The following is a 19084-nucleotide window of genomic DNA, read 5'->3' as shown; positions in this document are numbered from 1 at the left end:
CCTCCTGCTGGGCGACAGGTGACTGTGCCGTCTCCCCAGCTGCCCTCCAGGCAGGGGCAGCGCTCTGCCAGCCGGGGCCACGGGAGGACAACGGTGCTCGGCGGCGACGAGACGGTGTGGAGGGGGGAAGCCTGGACGGACAGGGGATGTGTGCAAAGGGCTGGGAGGCCCGGAGCTCGGGGGGCAGGCTGGTTATGCTCAGGGTTTCAGAGGGGGGACGGGTAACTCCAGGAGACGGCACAGCCCGGGCTGTCATCGGGGCGCTGGGCGAAGCAGGGCAGAGGAGCCACTCCTGAAGAGGACATGGTGAGCCCTGACCAGTTTGGCTCAGCAGATACAGCATCGGCCTGCGGACTCAAGGGTCCCAGGTTCGATTCCGGTCAAGGGCATGTACCTTGGTTGCGGGCACATCCCCAGTGGGGGGTGTGCAGGAGGCAGCTGATCGATGTTTCTCTCTCATCGATGTTTCTCTCTCATCAATGTTTCTCACTCTCTATCCCTCTCCCTTCCTCTCTGTAAAAAAAATCAATAAAATATATTTAAAAAAAAAAAAGGAGATGGTGAAGTCGCGAGGTAAGTCATCAGAATCCTGAACGCCACCGAAGCAGGACAAGGGAAGATGACCTTGACCAGAATGCCCGGGGCTCCGTTTCCCCAGGCAGAGAGCCTGGGAGGAAGAGGAAGAAGACGATGATGTAACGAAACGTCCCCGGCCCCCTTCACGCAGCCGCCGACAAACCAGAACCAGACACGCCTTCCCGTGCATCAACCACCTCCTGAGCCCCCAGTCACACTACACAGTCTTACTCTATAGTTGGGAAGACTGCGCCTAAGAATTTCCCCAGAGCCACGCGGCCCAAATAAGCCGGACCCCAAAGCTGAGGTTCAGGCTTCCCAACACCGAGTCGCCGGCCCCGTGGCGTGCACAGACAGCATAGATTGCATTATTTACGCCCCAGCAACCACTTGTCCCCCTGCGAGGGCTCTCTAATTGCCCCTCGCTCCATCTCCCAGGAGGAGGGGTCTGGTCAGAGGCCACCCGCTGCTGGCTACCGAGCTGAGCCCTCCTCCTGAATGGCTTACTGTCCTCGCTGGCTGAGACGGGGCCAAGTAATTACCCGGAGCCCTTTAAAAAGAGCCTGGAGTGCGACGCGCTAATAGTTCCAGAACAAACACGTGGGCACGGCAGTTTTTAAGGAAACGGGCGCCCGGAATTCAGATTTCTAAAAGAGCTGACTTGGTCACACTCAGCAGGAAAAATCCCTTCCTTCCCACATTTCCAAACAAAGCAGCCAGTGTTTGCAGGGCAATGACAACGGAGCTTCACGTGAAGGATAGGGACCCAGCACACTGGTTTATCGGAATTACAACATATCGGTGTCACACGGCCGGTGCGGCTCCGAGGTTGAGCATCAACCGATGAACCAGGAGGTCACGGTTCAATTCCTGGTCAGGGCACATGCCCAGGTTGCAGGCTTGATCCCCAGTAAGGGGGTGTGCAGGGCACAGCTGATCAATGATTCTCTCTCATCATGGATGTTTCCATCTGTCTCTCCCTCGCCTTTTCTTTCTCTCTGCAATCAATAAAAAATATATAATAAATTTTTAAAAAATTGGTGCCACAGTCCTGGGGCGATAAAAAAAAAAGAGAGAAAATAAAATAGTACGATAGGCCGGTGGCCAATATTAACAAGCGAAACAGTCGTCAGCAGTCATCTGGTTCGCAGTAATTTGGTATTTATTGGTTCAGATGCCAATAAGACAGAGTGGAAAGGCCTAGAAGAGTTCAGAGGTTGGGAAGAAGTGTCACTTTCTGCCAGGTGACACACTCGAGGGGAACTGGAGCCGTAATCCTAGAACTTCACGCCATCCTGGGCGAGACTGGCCTGGCCGTACACAGCACGGGCCACGGCAGCCCCTCTGGGCTGCGCACAGGAAACACGGGCCCGAGGCCACTGCCTGGAAAGCAACGCACGTTCTGGAATCACCGACGTGCCCCGTCCGCCTCACTTCCTGCAGCCCCAGAATAAGCCCGGCTCTTGTGTCGATTGTTCTGACCACGCTCCACCAGGAACGGCGTGATCTGTCCTCAAACACTTCGAATTCCGAGGGGACGCACCCTCCAGGCTCCTCACTGGAAACCTCGGCGGCTGACTCACTCCCGCAACAGCACAGCTGTGCCAGGGAACCTGCTCCACTCCAAGCTCCGACCCTCCTGGCCAGCGGCTGGGGGAGCCGAACCCCTCACTCCCTCCGCACCTCAGACTTGCTCCCCGGCTATGGCCTTGCAGGGAGAGAGGGAACCCCAGATCCTGAAACCATTTAGATTCTTCTTTGCCCGGCTCTTCAACCACAGCCAGGTGTGCTGAGCCGCGACCCGGCGCACAGCACCCCCTTCCACTGGCTGCCAGCACTCCGCTGGGCCTGCACCCACACCAGACCCTCTCGGCTCTCCCAGCTTCTGCTCCGGCTCCCATGCCCTGGCTCTCCGCACAGCAGCAGGGGGACCCGTGACGGAGGTGAGTCAATTCATGTCCCTCCCCTGCTCAGAACCTTCTGGCACCTTCCTTCCAATCACACTCAGATTAAAACCTCAACTCCCGACCACTGCCCAGCAGGCCAGCGGGAGGCAGGCCTGCCCCGACACCCCCCATCTGTGTCCATTTCTCCAGGGGCTCCCTGCACTCCAGCCACACTGGCCTTCTGGCAGAGGCCTCCGCCTCCCTATTTCCCAAGGTGCACCACCATTATTAGGTGCCTGCTCAGCCACAGCCTCCCTACACACGCCTTTGCGGCCACCCCCCTACCCACATCTGTCTCTCCTCGTCCGTATCTACATCTGTTACCCTTTTGTGTCCTCCTGTCCCCAGACCTGGATGGTCCCGTTTACTGTCCTGCCTCGATGCCTGGCCCAAAAAAGAAACTCAACACATACTCAGCAATTGTCCTAAATCGATCTCCAGCTCCTCCTTCGGCCAAGAACGCCCTGCCTCCCGCCACAGGTGCCTCTTACCTGTAGAAAACCTACGAAAGCAGAACCAGCCATCGTTCTGGAATAAGCAGAAACCACTCGGCAAACACACTGGGATGCGCACGGACACATGTTGACCCGTGTGGCCTGGAGCTCCGATCCCTGCACCCACCGGCGGGGGCTGCGGCTGTGAGAACGGGCTTCCTGCTTCATCACCCCCTCCCTCAGATTAAGTTAATTGGGGAAATGAAGAAAGGCCGTTCCTGCTGTCCGTCCCCAAGCTTTGAATTAGCAGAGTCATCGCTGTGAAGATTTAGTTGCCCAGTTCAGTATTTCTCTGCTCAGGCTGATCTCATGCAAGTTTGGCTTTTGGGCTTTTTTTAAAAATCCTTTTTTACAACTCAATCATGTTTAAAATCCAAAAGAGAATTTTTTCTCTTTTAAAGAAAAGTGCCCAGGTTATAGAAGCTTTTCTTAAAACTACTTCTGATAGCTGTAGCCATTATTGGAGTAAGAAATGACACTAATGCATACATGCATTGCTTCATTATATTTTAACTAGAGGCCCAGTGCATGAAATTCGTGCACTCGGGGGCGGGGGAGGTCGCTCAGTCCCGCCTGCACCCTCTCGCAGTCCAGGAGCCCTTGGGGTATGTCCAAAGCCAACAGTTGGACATCCTTAGTGCTGCTGTGGAGGTGGGAGAGGCTCCCGCCACCACCACTGCGCTCGCCAGTCATCAGCCAGGCTTCTGGCTTAGTGGCGCTCTCCCTGTGGGAGCGCACTGACCACCAGGAGGCAGCTCCTATGTTGAGCATCTGCCCCTGGCTGGTCAGTGCATGTCATAGTGACCAGTCGTTCTGCCGTTTGGTCTATTTGCATATTAGCCTTTTATTATATAGGATAACAATATGAGATGTTGGCATCACAGCCACAAACATAATGTAAATATATAAAAAGATCAGCCCTTTGGAATAAACAGGAGGAAACTTCTATAATGAAGCTTGCGTGACCCTGAGCTTTGAAAACTAGCACTGAGGCCATGCCACCTCACAGCATACTTGCGGTGAAATTCAGTCCCAGAACAATGAAGTCCATCTGACACTGACTGCACCTTGTGCTGTAGGTGGAGACGAGGGTTCCTATGAAAATGCAGGGGCAGGGAAGGGCCACATGACAGCTCCCTGATAAAAGCTGATCGATGAGATCCAGGAAGCAGTGGCAAGAGAGGTCGTCAGCCAAACCAACAACGCACAAACCACGTGTGAGGATAAACAAAAATAACCCGTGTGCCCCCCAGCGCTGGCTCATCAGGCTGTTGGGCCCTAAAGCCACAGAAGCCAACTGTGCCATTTAAAACTATCTCCAGAGTGTGGTCACCCTCGGACTTACCTGCACTCCTTTTATTTTCTACAACAGGTCGTGGTTCACTGTGAACTCAGAATGGGCAAGCTTTCTTCATGCCCCAGGATGTCCACACAGGGTTACGGTAAATACAGAGGCCCGTGAAGGAGGAAAAAGGGAAGAATGGGAGGGAGGGGGGCAGAGGGGGAGAACACAGAAATAGAAAGAGGAAAGAGAGACAGAGCAGAGAGAAAGACAGAAAAAGACAGAGCGACAGAGACAGAAGGGGAAAGGCACAGAGAGAGGAAACACAGAGAAAACAGAGCCAGAGAAAGAGAAAACTGGCAAAGAGAAAGAAAAGGAAAACGCTCATGGGAAGAAAGCGTGATGTGCTTCACGGAAAAGCTATATGTCCCCGCGCGGCTCTTCTCCCATGCACACTGTATGAGGCCATATGTGGGAAGCGAACAAGGCTGGAACCCGGCCTCAGAACATCTGCTGAGGACTTTAACAGCCCTAATAATAGCACAGCTGGTGTCCCCAGCCTAATGAGCTCACCACCCACGTGACCACTCCTTCTCCAGAGAGAGGAGGCGCCAAGGCAGGGCCTGTCCTGCCCTCTGCCCTCCTCCACAGGCCAGCTTCTCCCCTCTCCCCACCCCTCACCCCCCACACCTCCAGGCTCCCTTTCCTTAAACCACCCCCACCATCTTCCTGAGCGAAGTCACTGGACCCAGCCGCTGTGAACAGATGCTGTGAACAGATGCTATGAACAGATGCGTTCTTAACTCGGAAGGCAAACATCAGAAATAAAATATGGGGGCATCACTACAGACCTTCAGTACGAGGATCACAGTTACGCCAATAAATTCAACAGCTTCGAGGAAATGGACCAACTCCTTGAAATGTACAACTTAGCAAAGCTAACACACACAGAAGATCTGAGCCGTCCACTATCTATTACAGAAATGGAACTGCTAATGAAAACCCACATGCAACGAAAGGCCGCTAAGCCAGCCAGGGTGCCCTGCAGACAGGGTGCCGGGCACAGGCCCCTCCGGGAGCCCTGGTGACTCACAGTGAGGGGAGGACAGCCTCTGACCAGCAGGCTGTCAGCCTGGCTTGACTTCCCCACCGACCAGCGCCTGTTGCTAGGAGGAAACCATGCACAGTGAGGCTGGAAAGGGGAAAGGGGCGGGGATGTGAACAAAGAACTGGGGTTTACAAAGCGGAAAAGTTTTAACCCCTTCTGGTGTGGTTTTCTGAAACTTATTCCCGAAGCTGCACACTTTTTAAAGCCCTCCGGCACTTACAGGCACTGCACCTTACATCAAGAAGGGGGAGGATTTCAGCGTTAAGGGGAAGCCGAGCAGAAAGTGATGGAGAAGAGACTCCGGTTCGCACCAATACCGTATCCATTGGAAGAGGAGCTGAAAAATCTGGGATCTCTCTCTCTCTCTCTCTCAGTCCAGGTGACACATCCTGACCTCAAGGAAGAGCCAATGGGACATGACACACGGCCTTGCTTATTCACCAGAAAAAGACCACGAAGGCCGCATTTCAGGAGCCACACTTGGAGGCATGGGTGTGCTGGCCAGCGTGCAGGACCAAGGCTAGGAAATTGCGGGGTTCCATGCCTGCCTACCAGGTAATTATGTCACCAGCAATCGCCTGATTCCTGGAAGGTGGGCAATCATTAACTCCTTTTTACTGCTGAACACCGTTACACACTAAAGACAGTGTTTTTATGCCATGTTAACGCCGCGAGTAAGTTCCTAAGCCTTGACAACTTCCTGTTGTAACACCGAGGCCCCGCTGGCCGTAAGTTACGATGCCACTGCAAAATTCACAAAAACTTCGAGAGCAATTTATGGATTTTAAGGACTCTGAGTCCTTTCACACAGTATTATTCCCTTTTGTTGGGGTGCTTAATATACGGAGAAGAATCCTCCCCCAAGCCACAACAGAGTTGCTTCCATTCACGAAACGCTAAACGTGTGAACATGGTCAATTTCTATTTCAGTCTTTATCTATCGGCTTTGTTCTTTCACTTTCACTCGTGAGGTCACCCACCCAGGCCGAGTCTGTGGCTCTCAAGTCCTCGGGAGTCCTCCTGGCTCCATCTCCACGCCCACAACAGGGCCTCACCAGGGCACACGTAGAACCTGATGCAAAAGGGAAATTCAGTAACACCAATCCGTCTTCATGAAAAATGTTGATATTTGGTTCACTTTTTTGGCCTTGGATTTTTTGAAATATTGCACTAAAATCTGTATCTCGATTACTTAAATTTGGGGGAAACAGTTCTGCCTGACCCCTTAAATTTTGTGCCTTAACCAAGCACCTCAGTCACGTCACCCTCGTCCCAGCTCTGGCACACCATACATCCTGGTGAACCAGGGAAGAAAGAATAAACACCCAGGCTTCATTAAAATGACTCCAAAGGAGAGGATGGGATGAACACAGAAGTTGGAGCACAGGGAAATGCTGCAGAACAAATATTTCATACCATGTTGCATTAAAATCTAACAGTTACCAAATTAACTGGACCTTTCATTATCTCACGCATTCAGCTCTGTTCATTTTTACTTACATATGCACCTTGTATCCCCATTACTCCCTCCTTGGTAACCATCCGCATTCTGATACATAGTACAGGATAGTTTGGTCTGTTTTGAGCTTCCTGAAAATAAAATCATACATTATATATATATATATGCGTTTATGTCTGGCCTCTTTTGTTTGTAATCCTCATCCAAGGATATGTTTGTTTTTTTTATTAATTTGAGAGAGAGAGAAACATCGATCAGTAGCCTCCCGTATGTGTTCCCTCCAGAGATGGAACCCACACCCTGGGTATGTGCCCTGACCGGGAATCAAACCAGTAACCTTTCAGGGTACAAGCTGATGCTCCAACCAATTGAGCCACACCGGCCAGGGGATGTCTGGCCTCTTTTGCTCAACATCTTGTCTGTAAATTTCATCCATTTGTTGCATGTATTAGTGTTTCATTCCTTTTTCGTTGCTGAGTAGCATTCCATCGTGTGGATATACGCTCATTGGTTCATACAGTCACCAGTTAATGGACATTTGGGGGGGTTTTCTCCAGTCTGGGGCTATCACGAGTAAAGCTGTGTGAACTAAGTACACAGCCCTTGTTTCTGTTGAATAGAAGCCCAAGTGTGAACCACTGGGTCACAAAATACAGGTTCAGCTTTAGTAGATAATGCTGATTTTCCAGGTGGTTGGTCTTTTTTGTGTGTGGTGCATGAGGCTTCCTTTTGTTCCACATCCTCACCAAAAGCTGCTATTGTTAACTTCTCATTTTATCCATTCTAATGGGGCTGCAGAAGTATCTTTGCTAAAACAAGCAATTGCTAATTTCCTCCCAACTTTACCATGAGTCTGTAATTCTGACGGTACGAAAGATAAACCCTTGAGTAAGATGTGTAAGAATCACAAGTATAGTAAAGTCTCTAATGCTGAGCTCACTCGTTCCAGGAACTCGTAGAATATGGACACAGGATACTTGGCAAGGACATGTGCAAACTTTCATGAACACGGTGAGACCCTCGTGGTCAAGATGTTACCATAAGATGTTTACAAAGCTAAGCCAGTGTCTCCTCCGAACCATGGAAAACTGAGCAGTCAACTCTACAAATATTTGCACACCTACCATGTGTAAACAAACCCACAGAACATTTGAGCCCTTATCTTACTTGGCCTCTCAGCACGGTGACCCCATGAGCCCCACCCTTCATTGAAGGAACATTCTCTTCCCCCAGCACTTCTGATCTCCTTCTGGTCAACCTCTGGTCAGTCCTCTGTGAATTCTTCTATACCTGGTACCTCTACTGTCTACAGGTATACACCCCAAACCCTCACCTCACACTCAAGTCTCTCTTGCAAGCCCCAGGCCCAGGTGGCCCACTGCCCTTAATGAAGTCCTAAATTTCCACTTGGAAATTTCACGAGCCCACTCGGAACAGGATCCTCCAGGTCCTCACCCCTGCACAACTGAGTGATGTGAGTCCAATCTGGAAAGCTCAACCTCATCCCTGACTCCGCCCCTCCCTCACCCTACCACTATCTCTTCCAAAAGCAAGCTTTATCTCCTCGACATCACTCAAAGGACTCCACTTCTTTCCATTCTCCACAATCACTCACTTCCCCAGTTGAGGTCGCTGCCCTCTCTCACCTTTAGGAAAGTCAGAGCTTCCACGGCAGGCCTCAGGCATCCTGGACGTGGAGGAGGCCTGGGACCAACAGGCCTGGGCCACAAGGGAAAGCCATCGCCTGTGCTGATGACACCCTGCCTGCCATGGGCCTTCCCTTTGGAAACTCTACAACCTGCATCGTCTTCCCGCCCTAGGGACCAAATGTTGATGTAACTTCCGGTCTGTGGGGGAACTTCTCGGGTTTGATTATGCTGGTCAGTATACCATGCAGGATAAAAGTCTGATTATAAGATCACCAATCTCCCAAGAATATTTATGTCCTTTATCCCCTTCCATATGAGTATCATTTCTCTTCCAGTCCCAAGAGGCAGCCCAGCTAAACATTTTTTCGGGGAACATTCAACAACTACTCTAACATTCCTCTTGTACTTGTAATTTCTCTTGTAATAACAGAAACCCTTTCCTACCTTCCAAGTACAATATAAACACATCTACAGCATCAGTCAACATGTGAGTCTATTTTCCCAATGATTATATATATTGTCACACCTTCTTATCCACTGCTGTGATCGTACGACTATTCTGCTTGTTTTCTCAAAAAGGAAGACTTTTCTCTAATATTTAACAGCAAACACTTCTTCCACAACAGACCTTGCAGATGTCTTGATATTTGCGTCCAAACACCAAGTCTAAAGGGATTTCTCTAAGGCCTTTCTCCTCAAAGCCAAAGGAGGAAAGTTAGTTGTCAGCTGGGCCAAAACCATGGCCACAGCACTGCCTTAGGCCATGGGAAGTAGTCCTGTTAGCATCATAAAAACAAAGGCATGGTTGCCCTGCTGGTGTGGCTCAGTGGATGGAGCATCCTCCCATTCATCAAGAGGTCACTAGTTCGATTCCCTGTCATGGCACATGCCAGGATTGCGGGCTGGATCCCCAGCAGAAGGTGGGCGGGAGGCAGCTGATCAATGTTTCTGTCTCATCAATGTTTCTCTCTCTCTCTCCCTCTCCCTTCTCTCTATAAAATCAATAAAAACATATTTTTTAAAAATGAAAGCATGGCACAGAATATGTGCTCCAAAATTATCTGTGCATGAGTGGATGGATCATAAGGAGCTCAATAACAACAACAATAATGGCTAACACAAATGCTTACGCTGAGCCAAGCATATATATGAATTCACGTAATCCTCTTAAAAACCACATGAGGTTATGATAACATAAACGGGAATTCTTTCCATGGTTCAAAACTGACAAAGCATCCATCTCCGAGGCTTTAAACACATCAATAGTGTGTTCCAGTTTAGACAGACTGTCACGGAGATTTTTATGTTTTAAGAAATGAATATGAACAAGGGTGCACCCTACTCAGTTACACTGATCGGAACTGTACACTTCCCACAGAATTCAGCATTTTATCGAAAACATTTTCTAGGTGCAAAGGTCGAGATGAAATACCCACCATCTGGATGACACTCTTTTCCTCTCTACTGAGAGCGCCAGGAAACTGTCTCAGAAATTCCTCACCCACGTGAAACATTCGGGGACACAGCCCCACTGAATCACACCCGCCACAAATTGCTCATTTTCCTGCCCACCCCATGTCTCTCCATCATTACACTGCTATTCCTGAGTCACAGCTTTGGTTTGTTGTCTATTTGTTGGTGGTTTTAATCCCTCGGCACAAGGCTTGCCCATTCCAACTCTGCAACCTGATAAGACTCTGCCTCTGCCCTTAGTTTAAATAAACCTCCAATTTCCTCCCCAGGTTTGGGACTCATCAATGCGGGCAAGGCCGGTATCTTTGGACCCCTGCATGTGTGTGTTGGTGTATGTATATGTATGTATGCATAATATATATAGCCCCTGACGTTATAATTCTGCCACCAGATCTCAGCAGATGTCAGGTCACCGAACACCCCACTCACAGTCAAGGTCCACAGGCAAAGCAAGTTTACTCCTAGAACCCTGCATTCAGAGTCACAAAGGGCCAAGCACTGTCTGACTGAGTTGCTGGTCCGCTGTTACCCTCTTGAGTCCCCCAACTCACATTCAAAATTAAAAAGACGAGGGGAGGATGGGAGGAGAGCCACAGACACACTGACCCTAACGCAGGGGCAGAGCGGCCTCTGGAAACCTCCGGAATCTGCATCCCGCCGCACTCACTAAAGAAATGAAACATGCTAAAACCGGTTTGGCTCAGTGGATAGAGCGTCGGCCTGTGGACTGAGAGGTCCCAGGTTCGATTCCGGTCAGGGGCATGTACCTGGGTTGCGGGCACGTCCCCAGTGGGAGATGTGCAGGAGGCGGCTGATCGATGTTTCTCTCTCATTGATGTTTCTAGCTCTCTATCTCTCTCCCTTCCTCTTTGTAAAAAATCAATAAAATATATTTAAAAAAAAAAAAAAAAAAAAAAAAAAGAAATGAAACATGATGCCCCCAGAACCCCCTGGCAGCCAGGAGCCAGGGCGGAAGGACGTACTCCTAACATGTCAGGGCCTCCCCGCAGCTCAAAGGAAGGCAAAGACCACGGCCGGTGTTGAAAGGATAACAGAACGAAGAGGGAGAAAGTGAGTCAAGAGAAATAACATGTCACACCAATCAGGATGCCTATTGTCCAAAATACAGAAAATAACTAGTGGTGGCGAGGATATGGAGAAACTGGACCCCTTGTGCGTTGCTAGTAGGAATAAAAAATGGTGCAGCCACTGAGGAAAGAGCATGGCGAGTCCTCAAAAATCAAACACAGAATTGCCAGAGGAGCCCTAACCGGTTTGGCTCAGTGGATAGAGCGTCGGCCTGCGGACTCAAGAGTTCCAGGTTCGATTCCGGTCAAGGGCATGTACCTTGGTTGCGGGCACATCCCCAGTAGCGGGTGTGCAGGAGGCAGCTGATCGATGTTTCTCTCTCATTGATGTTTCTAACTCTCTCTCCCTCTCCTTTCCTCTCTGTAAAAATATCAATAAAATATATTAAAAAAAAAAAAAAAAGAATTGCCAGAGGAGCCTGTGGCCCCAAAAGGAGTGAAAGCAGGTCCCAGATCTTTGTCCACCCACGTCCAGAGCAGCGCTATTCACAACAGCCAAAAGGTTGTCGCAACCCAAGCGTCCGTCGAAGGATGAACGGATACACTGGAAGATACACACGCAGTGCCATACTATTCAGCCTCAAGAAGAAATGGAATTCTGTTCCGCGCTACTACATGAATGAACCTTGAGGACACTGTGCTATGTGAAATAAGCCAGTCACTAAGAGACAAATATGGTATCACTCCTCTTGGGAGGGAGGTTCCTCGGACTGTCACACAGGCTGGCAGCGGGACGGAGACAGCGTTTAATCAGTTCAGAGCTTCAGTCGGGGAAGAGGAACAGGTTCTGGGGATGGGTGGTGCTGAGATCTGCACAAGGCGAAGGTCCTTAATGCCACAAGACTGTACACTTTAAAATGGTCGGCTTTATGCTACGTATATTTTACCACTATTTTAAAAATACTTTTTATTGATTTCAGAGAGGAAGGGAGAGGGAGAGAGAGAGAGGAACATCAACGATGAGAGAGAATCATCAATTGGCTGCCTCCTGCAGACTCCACACGGGGGATCGAGCCCACAGCCTGGGCATGTGCTCCTCCAGGGAATCCAACCTTGACCTCTTGGTTCATAGGGTCAATGCTCAACCACTGAGCCACGCTGGCTGGGCTACCACCATTTTTTTTTTTTTTTTTTTTTTTAATAAAAGATGGTCATTATATTCAGGAATTGACCTTTCTTCTCTCAGACAGGGAGGCTTGGGCACCTCTGGGGCAAAATAACATAAAAAAGACGAATTTGGCAAAGACAGGTTACGGGCTCCCTCCCCCACAGGAGGCTGTGGGAGGAGCACAGCAGGGTGAGAGCCCTGCACCTGCGGGAAAGCAGGAGGGAAGAGAGGAGGGCGAGGAAGAGGTTACACACCCCCGGGCCAGGTCCGCTCCCCTCTATCTAGCTTCCATCTGTCACTCTATCTTGTGCTCTCCCTATGCACAGTGCACTTGACCTGCACTTTAGATTTACTCAACAAAGAGTAGGTGAGTGGGCGGGTGGATGCTTCAGCTACTCAGCTAGAATGTGGGGAGAACTGTCTTGTCACTGTTCTGGTTTAGAAAAAGTCAAACCACTTCACTCACATTTCATGGTTCCTTTCAACTCATTCTTGCCGGGGAGGGGGGGCATTTCAAACTCCCCTGAATACTCAGAGTATGGTCTTCCTTACCATTGAGATCCAGATAATGGATACTCTGGGGGTTCTTTCATTTACTGATCTACCTATCTGCCTTCAGTTCCGGGGCATCCTTTGCAGATGTTAGTACACAATCCGTTTCCTCGAGGAAGGAGGTCACCTTCAGCCTTTAAATGTCCCGGCATTTCATAAAGTTGGAACTAGACGCGACCCCTGCAATAATCCAGCTCCAAGATGCTCAAACTGGGAGTACACACCCTTATGCTGGGGGGAGCCCCAGGGCCCCAGGGAAATAAGGTACATCTTCCTTGAGTGAGTTTTATGCAAGGCAGCCGTTTACATGACTTTCTTTTGAAAACAGACAAGAAGAACCCTGTGTTCTGGCCTTCACCAAAGGAACCACTGGACTAATACTGAAAAGTGCTGGAAGCCTCAGGCTGAGCTCCCCAACCCCCTTCCCAGGGGTCCTACGGGGCGAGTTTAAGAACCATCCATAGAACCCATTTCACAGCTCGAGACACAAAGACGCCCAATGCTGTGCGTGGAAGCCTGAGGAATCACCATTTACCAGTCTTCACCAAAGGATCCACAGCTTCTCAGAAAAGCGCACCGCTCACCGGGTGAGGCTGGGAGCAGCCCTTCCCAGAATGCTGGACCGGAAGCCCAAACAAGAGCTCACCTCCCACCCCATTCCACCCTCTCCCACATCAGGTGCCCTATTAACAAACACGTCATTGCGTGAGCTTCTCCATGAATAATAATGCCACACGGCCCTTCAGAAGACACACGCCGAAGCCTTGCTTTAAGCAGCTGCGCATCATCTGGGGTTCTATGCAGTTCAGCGGCACGCAGAGCTACACATATGCTACTGCTTACTGTCCCCTGGCTACAACTTGGAGCTTTTCAGCACTGCTGGTGGCCTCCACTTGGGTACACCTAATAAGACAGATGAGAATAGGAAACATTTGTTCAAGAAGAAGAAGAAGGAAGGGAGGAGCCAGAAGACCCATTCAACAGTCTGTCTCTCACAACAGACTCACTCACCCAAGACTATAAAATTAAATCTGAGACCCCTGGGGTTAGTGGAAACGGTTCTTCCCCTAACACCTTGATCTCCTAAAAGGCGCATCCCTTTGTCCTCCCCCACAAACGTCAGGGCGCATACCAAGTACGGATGAGTTAAAGAGATCAGAATACGTTTTCAAAACCAAGGCTCAAGTAATCATATGTTTGAAGAGGCTGGTTGTTGTAGCATCATCCCTGAGCTTATTAAACTTCCCAGCATAGTGTTAACCTGCACCCCAGGTGGAAGGCTGGATTTAACATCTGCAAACCACCGAGTTTCAATGAACACATCCTCCAATGCCTTTTGCAACTGAGGCCTAAAGGGGGAAAAAAAACCGCCCCTTGTAGGAAAGATGGCCACCTGCCTGCCCGCCCTCCTGGGCTGTTTATGAGCTGCACGGAGCCACAGAACAATCGTGTCTATGAAAAACCCCCGACAGCTGCTGGCACAGGGAAGGCCCAAGGTCTGCTGTCCATCGTGGGAGCACGCGGTCAAGATGCGGAGCCCAGATTCATCTAACGATTAGAGACCTACTATGTGCAAGGTCAGAGGCAGGGGCTCAGAATGCAACGACAGGAAGCAAATCCCCATCGGATGGCAAACACTAAGATGCTGCTAGTTGGGAAACGGGGGAAAAAAGTTTAAGAACTCCTTTCCATTCAAATAATGCTCTTTTATTTTACATGGCCTGATTCGACCCTCACAATATAAGAACGACAATAATTACCACTGTGATATCTCTTTATCATCCCTTTTGGGACTCAAAGCCAACTCACAAACCTAGTCGTGTTGGAATGAGACCTGGAAACTCTCACAGGTCATTTAGTCAAACTCTCTGCCCTGCCCTACCCGGTTTGGCTCAGTAGATAGAGCTTTGGCCTGCAGACTGAAGGGTCCCAGGTCCGATTCCAGTCAAGGGCATGTACCGTGGTTGCAGGCTCCTCACCAGCCCGGGGCAACCAATCGGTTGTGCAGGAGGCAACCAATCAAAGTGTTTCTCTCACATCGATATTTCTCTCTTTCCCTCTCTCTAAAAATCAATGGAAAAATATCCTCGGGTGAGAATAAAACAAACAAACAAACAAGAAACTCTTTGTCCTGGCAGGGTAGCTCAGTTGGTCACAGCATTGCCCTGATATGTCAAGGTTATAGATTCAATCCCCCATGAGGGCACAGACAAGAATCAACCAATGAATGCATATGTAAGTGGAACAACAAATTGATGTATTTTCTCTCTCTCTCTCTCTCTCAAATCAATTAAAAAATGTTTTTAATTAAAAAACTCTTTAAGCCTTACAATAGTCTGATGAGGTTTGTTTTGTTTTGTTTTGTGTTTTGCTTTGGGTGGGAGGGCAATCCCAGAGAAGGGAAAGCCAGGTCGGGGAGGTTAAATAAGGGCCCAAGGTCACAGCCAGCAGAGAAAAAGAGGAGCTGGGATTTGAATCCAGGTTTCCCACTGCAAGGCCAGTGTCTTTTCAGAAGGAGCACACAGCCAGGGTGGAGACACTCTTCAGGGAGCACTGGGGATGGGAAACCAAACCTCACAGGTCCCTGGGGCATGGAACAGGAAATGGCTAGGCCCGGGTCAAGCAGTAACACAACTCTTGCCAAGACCGCTGCCTGGGGCCATGGCTTTCTAAGCCAGCTCAGCATCCCAGAGACTAGCTCAGCTGTCCAGGTAGCCCGTCTACACTCATCTGGACACCTCTGTGATAACAGAGGGGTCAGGGATCAAAGTCCACGCAAGTGTGACCTTTCCAAACGAAAAGAGAAAGAGAGACGTGCCATCTGTCACTCCAGCTTCCCCTCTGACCCTGCCAGCCAAGCTCCCTCTCTGTCATCCTCCGCTGGGGAAGTGGGGTGACCCTCCCCAGGGCAGACTGCCTGGGGGCGGGCATTGCCCTGCCTGACCACCTCCCTCTCTGCTGATCCTGTAGCTGGAAACCAGGAAAAACCCTGTTCCTAGCTTGTTTCCCTAGTCTGCCACCCCTGCCACCAAAAGAGCTCCAGGAAAAAAGTACCCGTCCTGCCTCCAAACGCACAGACAACATTGACAACGTTTACACGTTGGTTAGAAGCAATTAAGTTCTGGTAGAGGAGCGTATCAGAAAAAAAAAACTTAAAGAAAAAAAATCAGAGACTTAAACACCCAGACCGAGGGGGCGCTGAGAGCGGACATGGATTTCAGTGTCTGCACAAGTGCAGCGAAGGGGCCTCAAACACGGAGGCCTAACGGGCAGGCAGGGGCATCCCGCCCCAGCCCCGGAGCAGCTGGGCTTCCGACTTGTCCCTCCCGAAGCACAACCTTACAGAAGAGCGGCCATACATCTCAGTGTGTCTGCTTTAACCCGCTAGAGGCTGACCTTGGAGATTCGCAGAGAATCCTAAAACTCACACGTCGAAAAAGTGGCCAAGTGAACTTGCTAACTCTCAGAAATCAGGGCGGAGGGTCCCAAACGCCATCTGTCCGGCCCCCAATACATTCAGATCCCATTTCCATTCGTTCTGCGGGCGAGGGGGAATGGGGTGCTGCTCGCGCTGTGGGCTGGCTCAGCTCGGGGTTCTTTGAAGGTCGCCTCACTGTCACCTCGGAGGACCAGCGCTCGGGATCCAGGCCCCACGGCGCGACCGACAGGGCACCCTCTCTATGGGCACCTTTCTGGGCCCCGAGAGGCTCCCGCAGGTACGGCGGGTGCAGGATGGGGACTCCCTCCACCCTAACCCCTCCCGGGTCCCCGCGCCCGGCCTCTCCCGCCGCCACCACATCGCGCGCGCGCTCCCAGGACACCGGGTCCTGCCCCCAGCAGCCCCCGGCCCGTGCACCCGAGGCCCGGGCGAGCGGACCCCAGACTTACCCGCGAGAGGCGCACGGGGCGCGGCCGAGAGCAGGCGAGGTCCCGGGGGCCTCGGGCGCCCGACTGCCCGGCGCTGGGTTCTGCCGGCCGCCGCCTGGCTGTCCTCGGCCCGGCCCGGCCGCCCGGCGGCTCGGCGTCCCGGTGCAGCAGCAGCAGCCGGCCGGGGGCGCGGGGTGCACGCGGCGGGCTCGGCTTCGGCGCCTCCTCCTGCTGCCGCCCGCCCGCCGGCTCGGCGCTCCCGGCTCGGGCTCGGGCTCCGGGACGCGGGGGTCGTGGGGCTCCGCCGCTCCCTCCCGCGCGCAGCCCCTCTTTGGGGGGCGCCTGGCTCGCGGGGCGCGGGAGTTACTGGGTCGGGGCGCGCGCGGGCGGCGGCCGGCTGGGCCCAGGGGCGGCGGGCGGGGGCGCTGCTGCGGGCGCGGACACGGGTGCGGGCGCCGCGGCGCGGCCTCTCGCCATGGCTCCCGGCGGGCGGGCGGGCGGGCGGCTCGCACCTCCCCTCCGCGCTGCCGTCACCGCCCGACGCGCGCCGAGCCCTCCCCCTCCCGCGCCCGGCCCGGCCCGGCCCCCGCGCCGCCACCTGCGCGCCGCCCTCCAGGATGCCAGCGGGGCTGAGCGCATCGCGGCCTCGCGGGGCTGCCGCTGGCCCCCGCCCCTGCGCTGTTCCCCGCGCTGCTGGGCACGGAAAAGTACCGACAAAATACCCAACCGGGACCCCTCCCTCCCCCGCGCGATGATTTATTCTAGCGCTTCTGTTCGGCTCCCGGCCGGTCGGTCTAAGGCGGGGGTGGGACTCGCGCCGGGCCCGTTCGCCGCGAGCGCCAGTGGACGTCCAGGCGTCGGGTTGTGCGGGCTCGGCCGCCCTTAGAAAGTACCCCTTGGGCTTAGCCAGGGGGGCCCAGAGCCGGAGCGGGGGAAGGGGACCCCAGGGAGAGGGAGGGGACTTGGTGAGAGGCGGCAGGAACCGATCCAGGAAGTGAGCGCTCACAGGCGACTCTGTTATGCAAATCCCTGGTGGACGGTTTGAAGGGGAACAGCCCACATTAGCTCATTTCCAGTCCAGGGTGCTGAGTTTACTGCTCCGGCCTAGTCTCTGCCCAAAGGCCATAGGAGGACACGGAAAGGACAGGGAGAAGACTCGGACCAGAACCGAAGACGCAAGGAAAGGAAACAGTGGAAAACCTGGAAGAGGGACTTGAAGAGACCAAGATGGGCTCAGGCAAGACTCCTCAATGGATCCTCACACTAGGGGTAGGGTTTATTGGGGAGAAGATATTTGCATGGGTTACCCTGTCTCCCAGAGGTGGTTTAGGCTTATGAATAGCACGACGGAAACACTGACAGAGGGGCAGGCAGACAGCACCTTGATCAAAATCAGTATCACCATTAGGAGAAGGATTTCACATCCTCAGAACACATCACCTATGCAGTGTTCCCAGGTAGAATGCACAACCTGAATCCACTGATGATGAAACCTCAGACAAGCCCACAATGAGGAACGTCTATTAAAAAGGGGCAGGGGCTATATTCTTCAAGCCCATCAATGTCATAAAAGGCAAAAGAAGGCTTGGGAAATGTTCCCGATTAAAGAGTGCCAGAAAGTTATGGCAACGAAAGGTCCTGGACTGGAGGGGTGGTAGTGCTAATAAAGGACATGGGGACAATTTGGGATCCTGCGAGATCAATGTTACATGTGCTGAAGTTGGTAACGTGCGCTATGGGCATGTAGAAGAATATCCCAATTCTTGGAAATACACACTGAAGTATCGTGAAGGAATAAAGGGGCGTGGTGTATGCAACTTACTAGTACCTTCAAATGATTGGGGGGGCGGGGAATGTCAATAGGAAAAAACGATAAAGTAAACGGACAAAATATTAACCATCAGCGAATCTGGGTTCAAGATATACTGAAACGTTTCTGCAAGTTTGAAATTATTTCCAAACAAGAAGATTGTTGAAAAACCATCAAACGGAGGATGAGGTGGGATGGAAGGAAGGCAAGGTGTAGTTATAAAAGGGCAACATAAGGGATTCTTGTGGTTTTAGAAGAGATGATAAAATTTATATAGAACTTACACACACACACAAGTACAGGTGAAACGGGAAATCTAAGATAGATGGATTGAATCAAAACCTAGTTGTGAGAGCATATTAAGGTTTTGCAAAATGCTATCATTGGGGGAAACTGTGCAAAGGGCACTATTTCTTATGATTGAATATGAAACCACGATAATCTCAGTAAATATGTCAATTACAAAAATATGTTCAAGCATATGCCAGGCTTGTATTAAAGGAGCGTGGGAGTCTGCAAGAACAAATGTGCTAGAGCCGAACCTAGTGGGTTTAGAGGAGGCATGGGGCTGTTACCAACAGTGAGAGTCATATAAGTGGGAGAAAAGTTTATTTGAACTGACAGATCAGCTTCCTTCCAGGTCTGTAATTTAAGAATCCTAGAGCTGGGGGA

At 51.5% G+C, this 19084-nt stretch overlaps 1 protein-coding gene across 1 annotated transcript in view; it reads right to left on the bottom strand.

Moving 5' to 3' along the window:
- Positions 1-17241, bottom strand: part of LOC118668625 (translation initiation factor IF-2-like) — a 53793-nt gene extending 36552 nt beyond the window's left edge. The window contains exons 1-3 of the mRNA XM_036333818.1: positions 17201-17241; positions 16624-17081; positions 6907-6996 (exon numbers count right to left, since the gene is read on the bottom strand). Of these exons, the coding sequence (XP_036189711.1) occupies positions 6907-6996; positions 16624-17081; positions 17201-17241 (589 nt within the window). The remainder of the gene's footprint in view (positions 1-6906; positions 6997-16623; positions 17082-17200) is intronic.
- Between the last annotated feature and the right edge of the window lie 1843 nt (positions 17242-19084).

Source organism: Myotis myotis, unplaced genomic scaffold (genome assembly GCF_014108235.1).
Source record: "Myotis myotis isolate mMyoMyo1 unplaced genomic scaffold, mMyoMyo1.p scaffold_m19_p_13, whole genome shotgun sequence".
NCBI classification, from domain to species: Eukaryota; Metazoa; Chordata; class Mammalia; order Chiroptera; family Vespertilionidae; genus Myotis; species Myotis myotis.
This window is presented reverse-complemented; position numbering and strand designations above follow the sequence as displayed.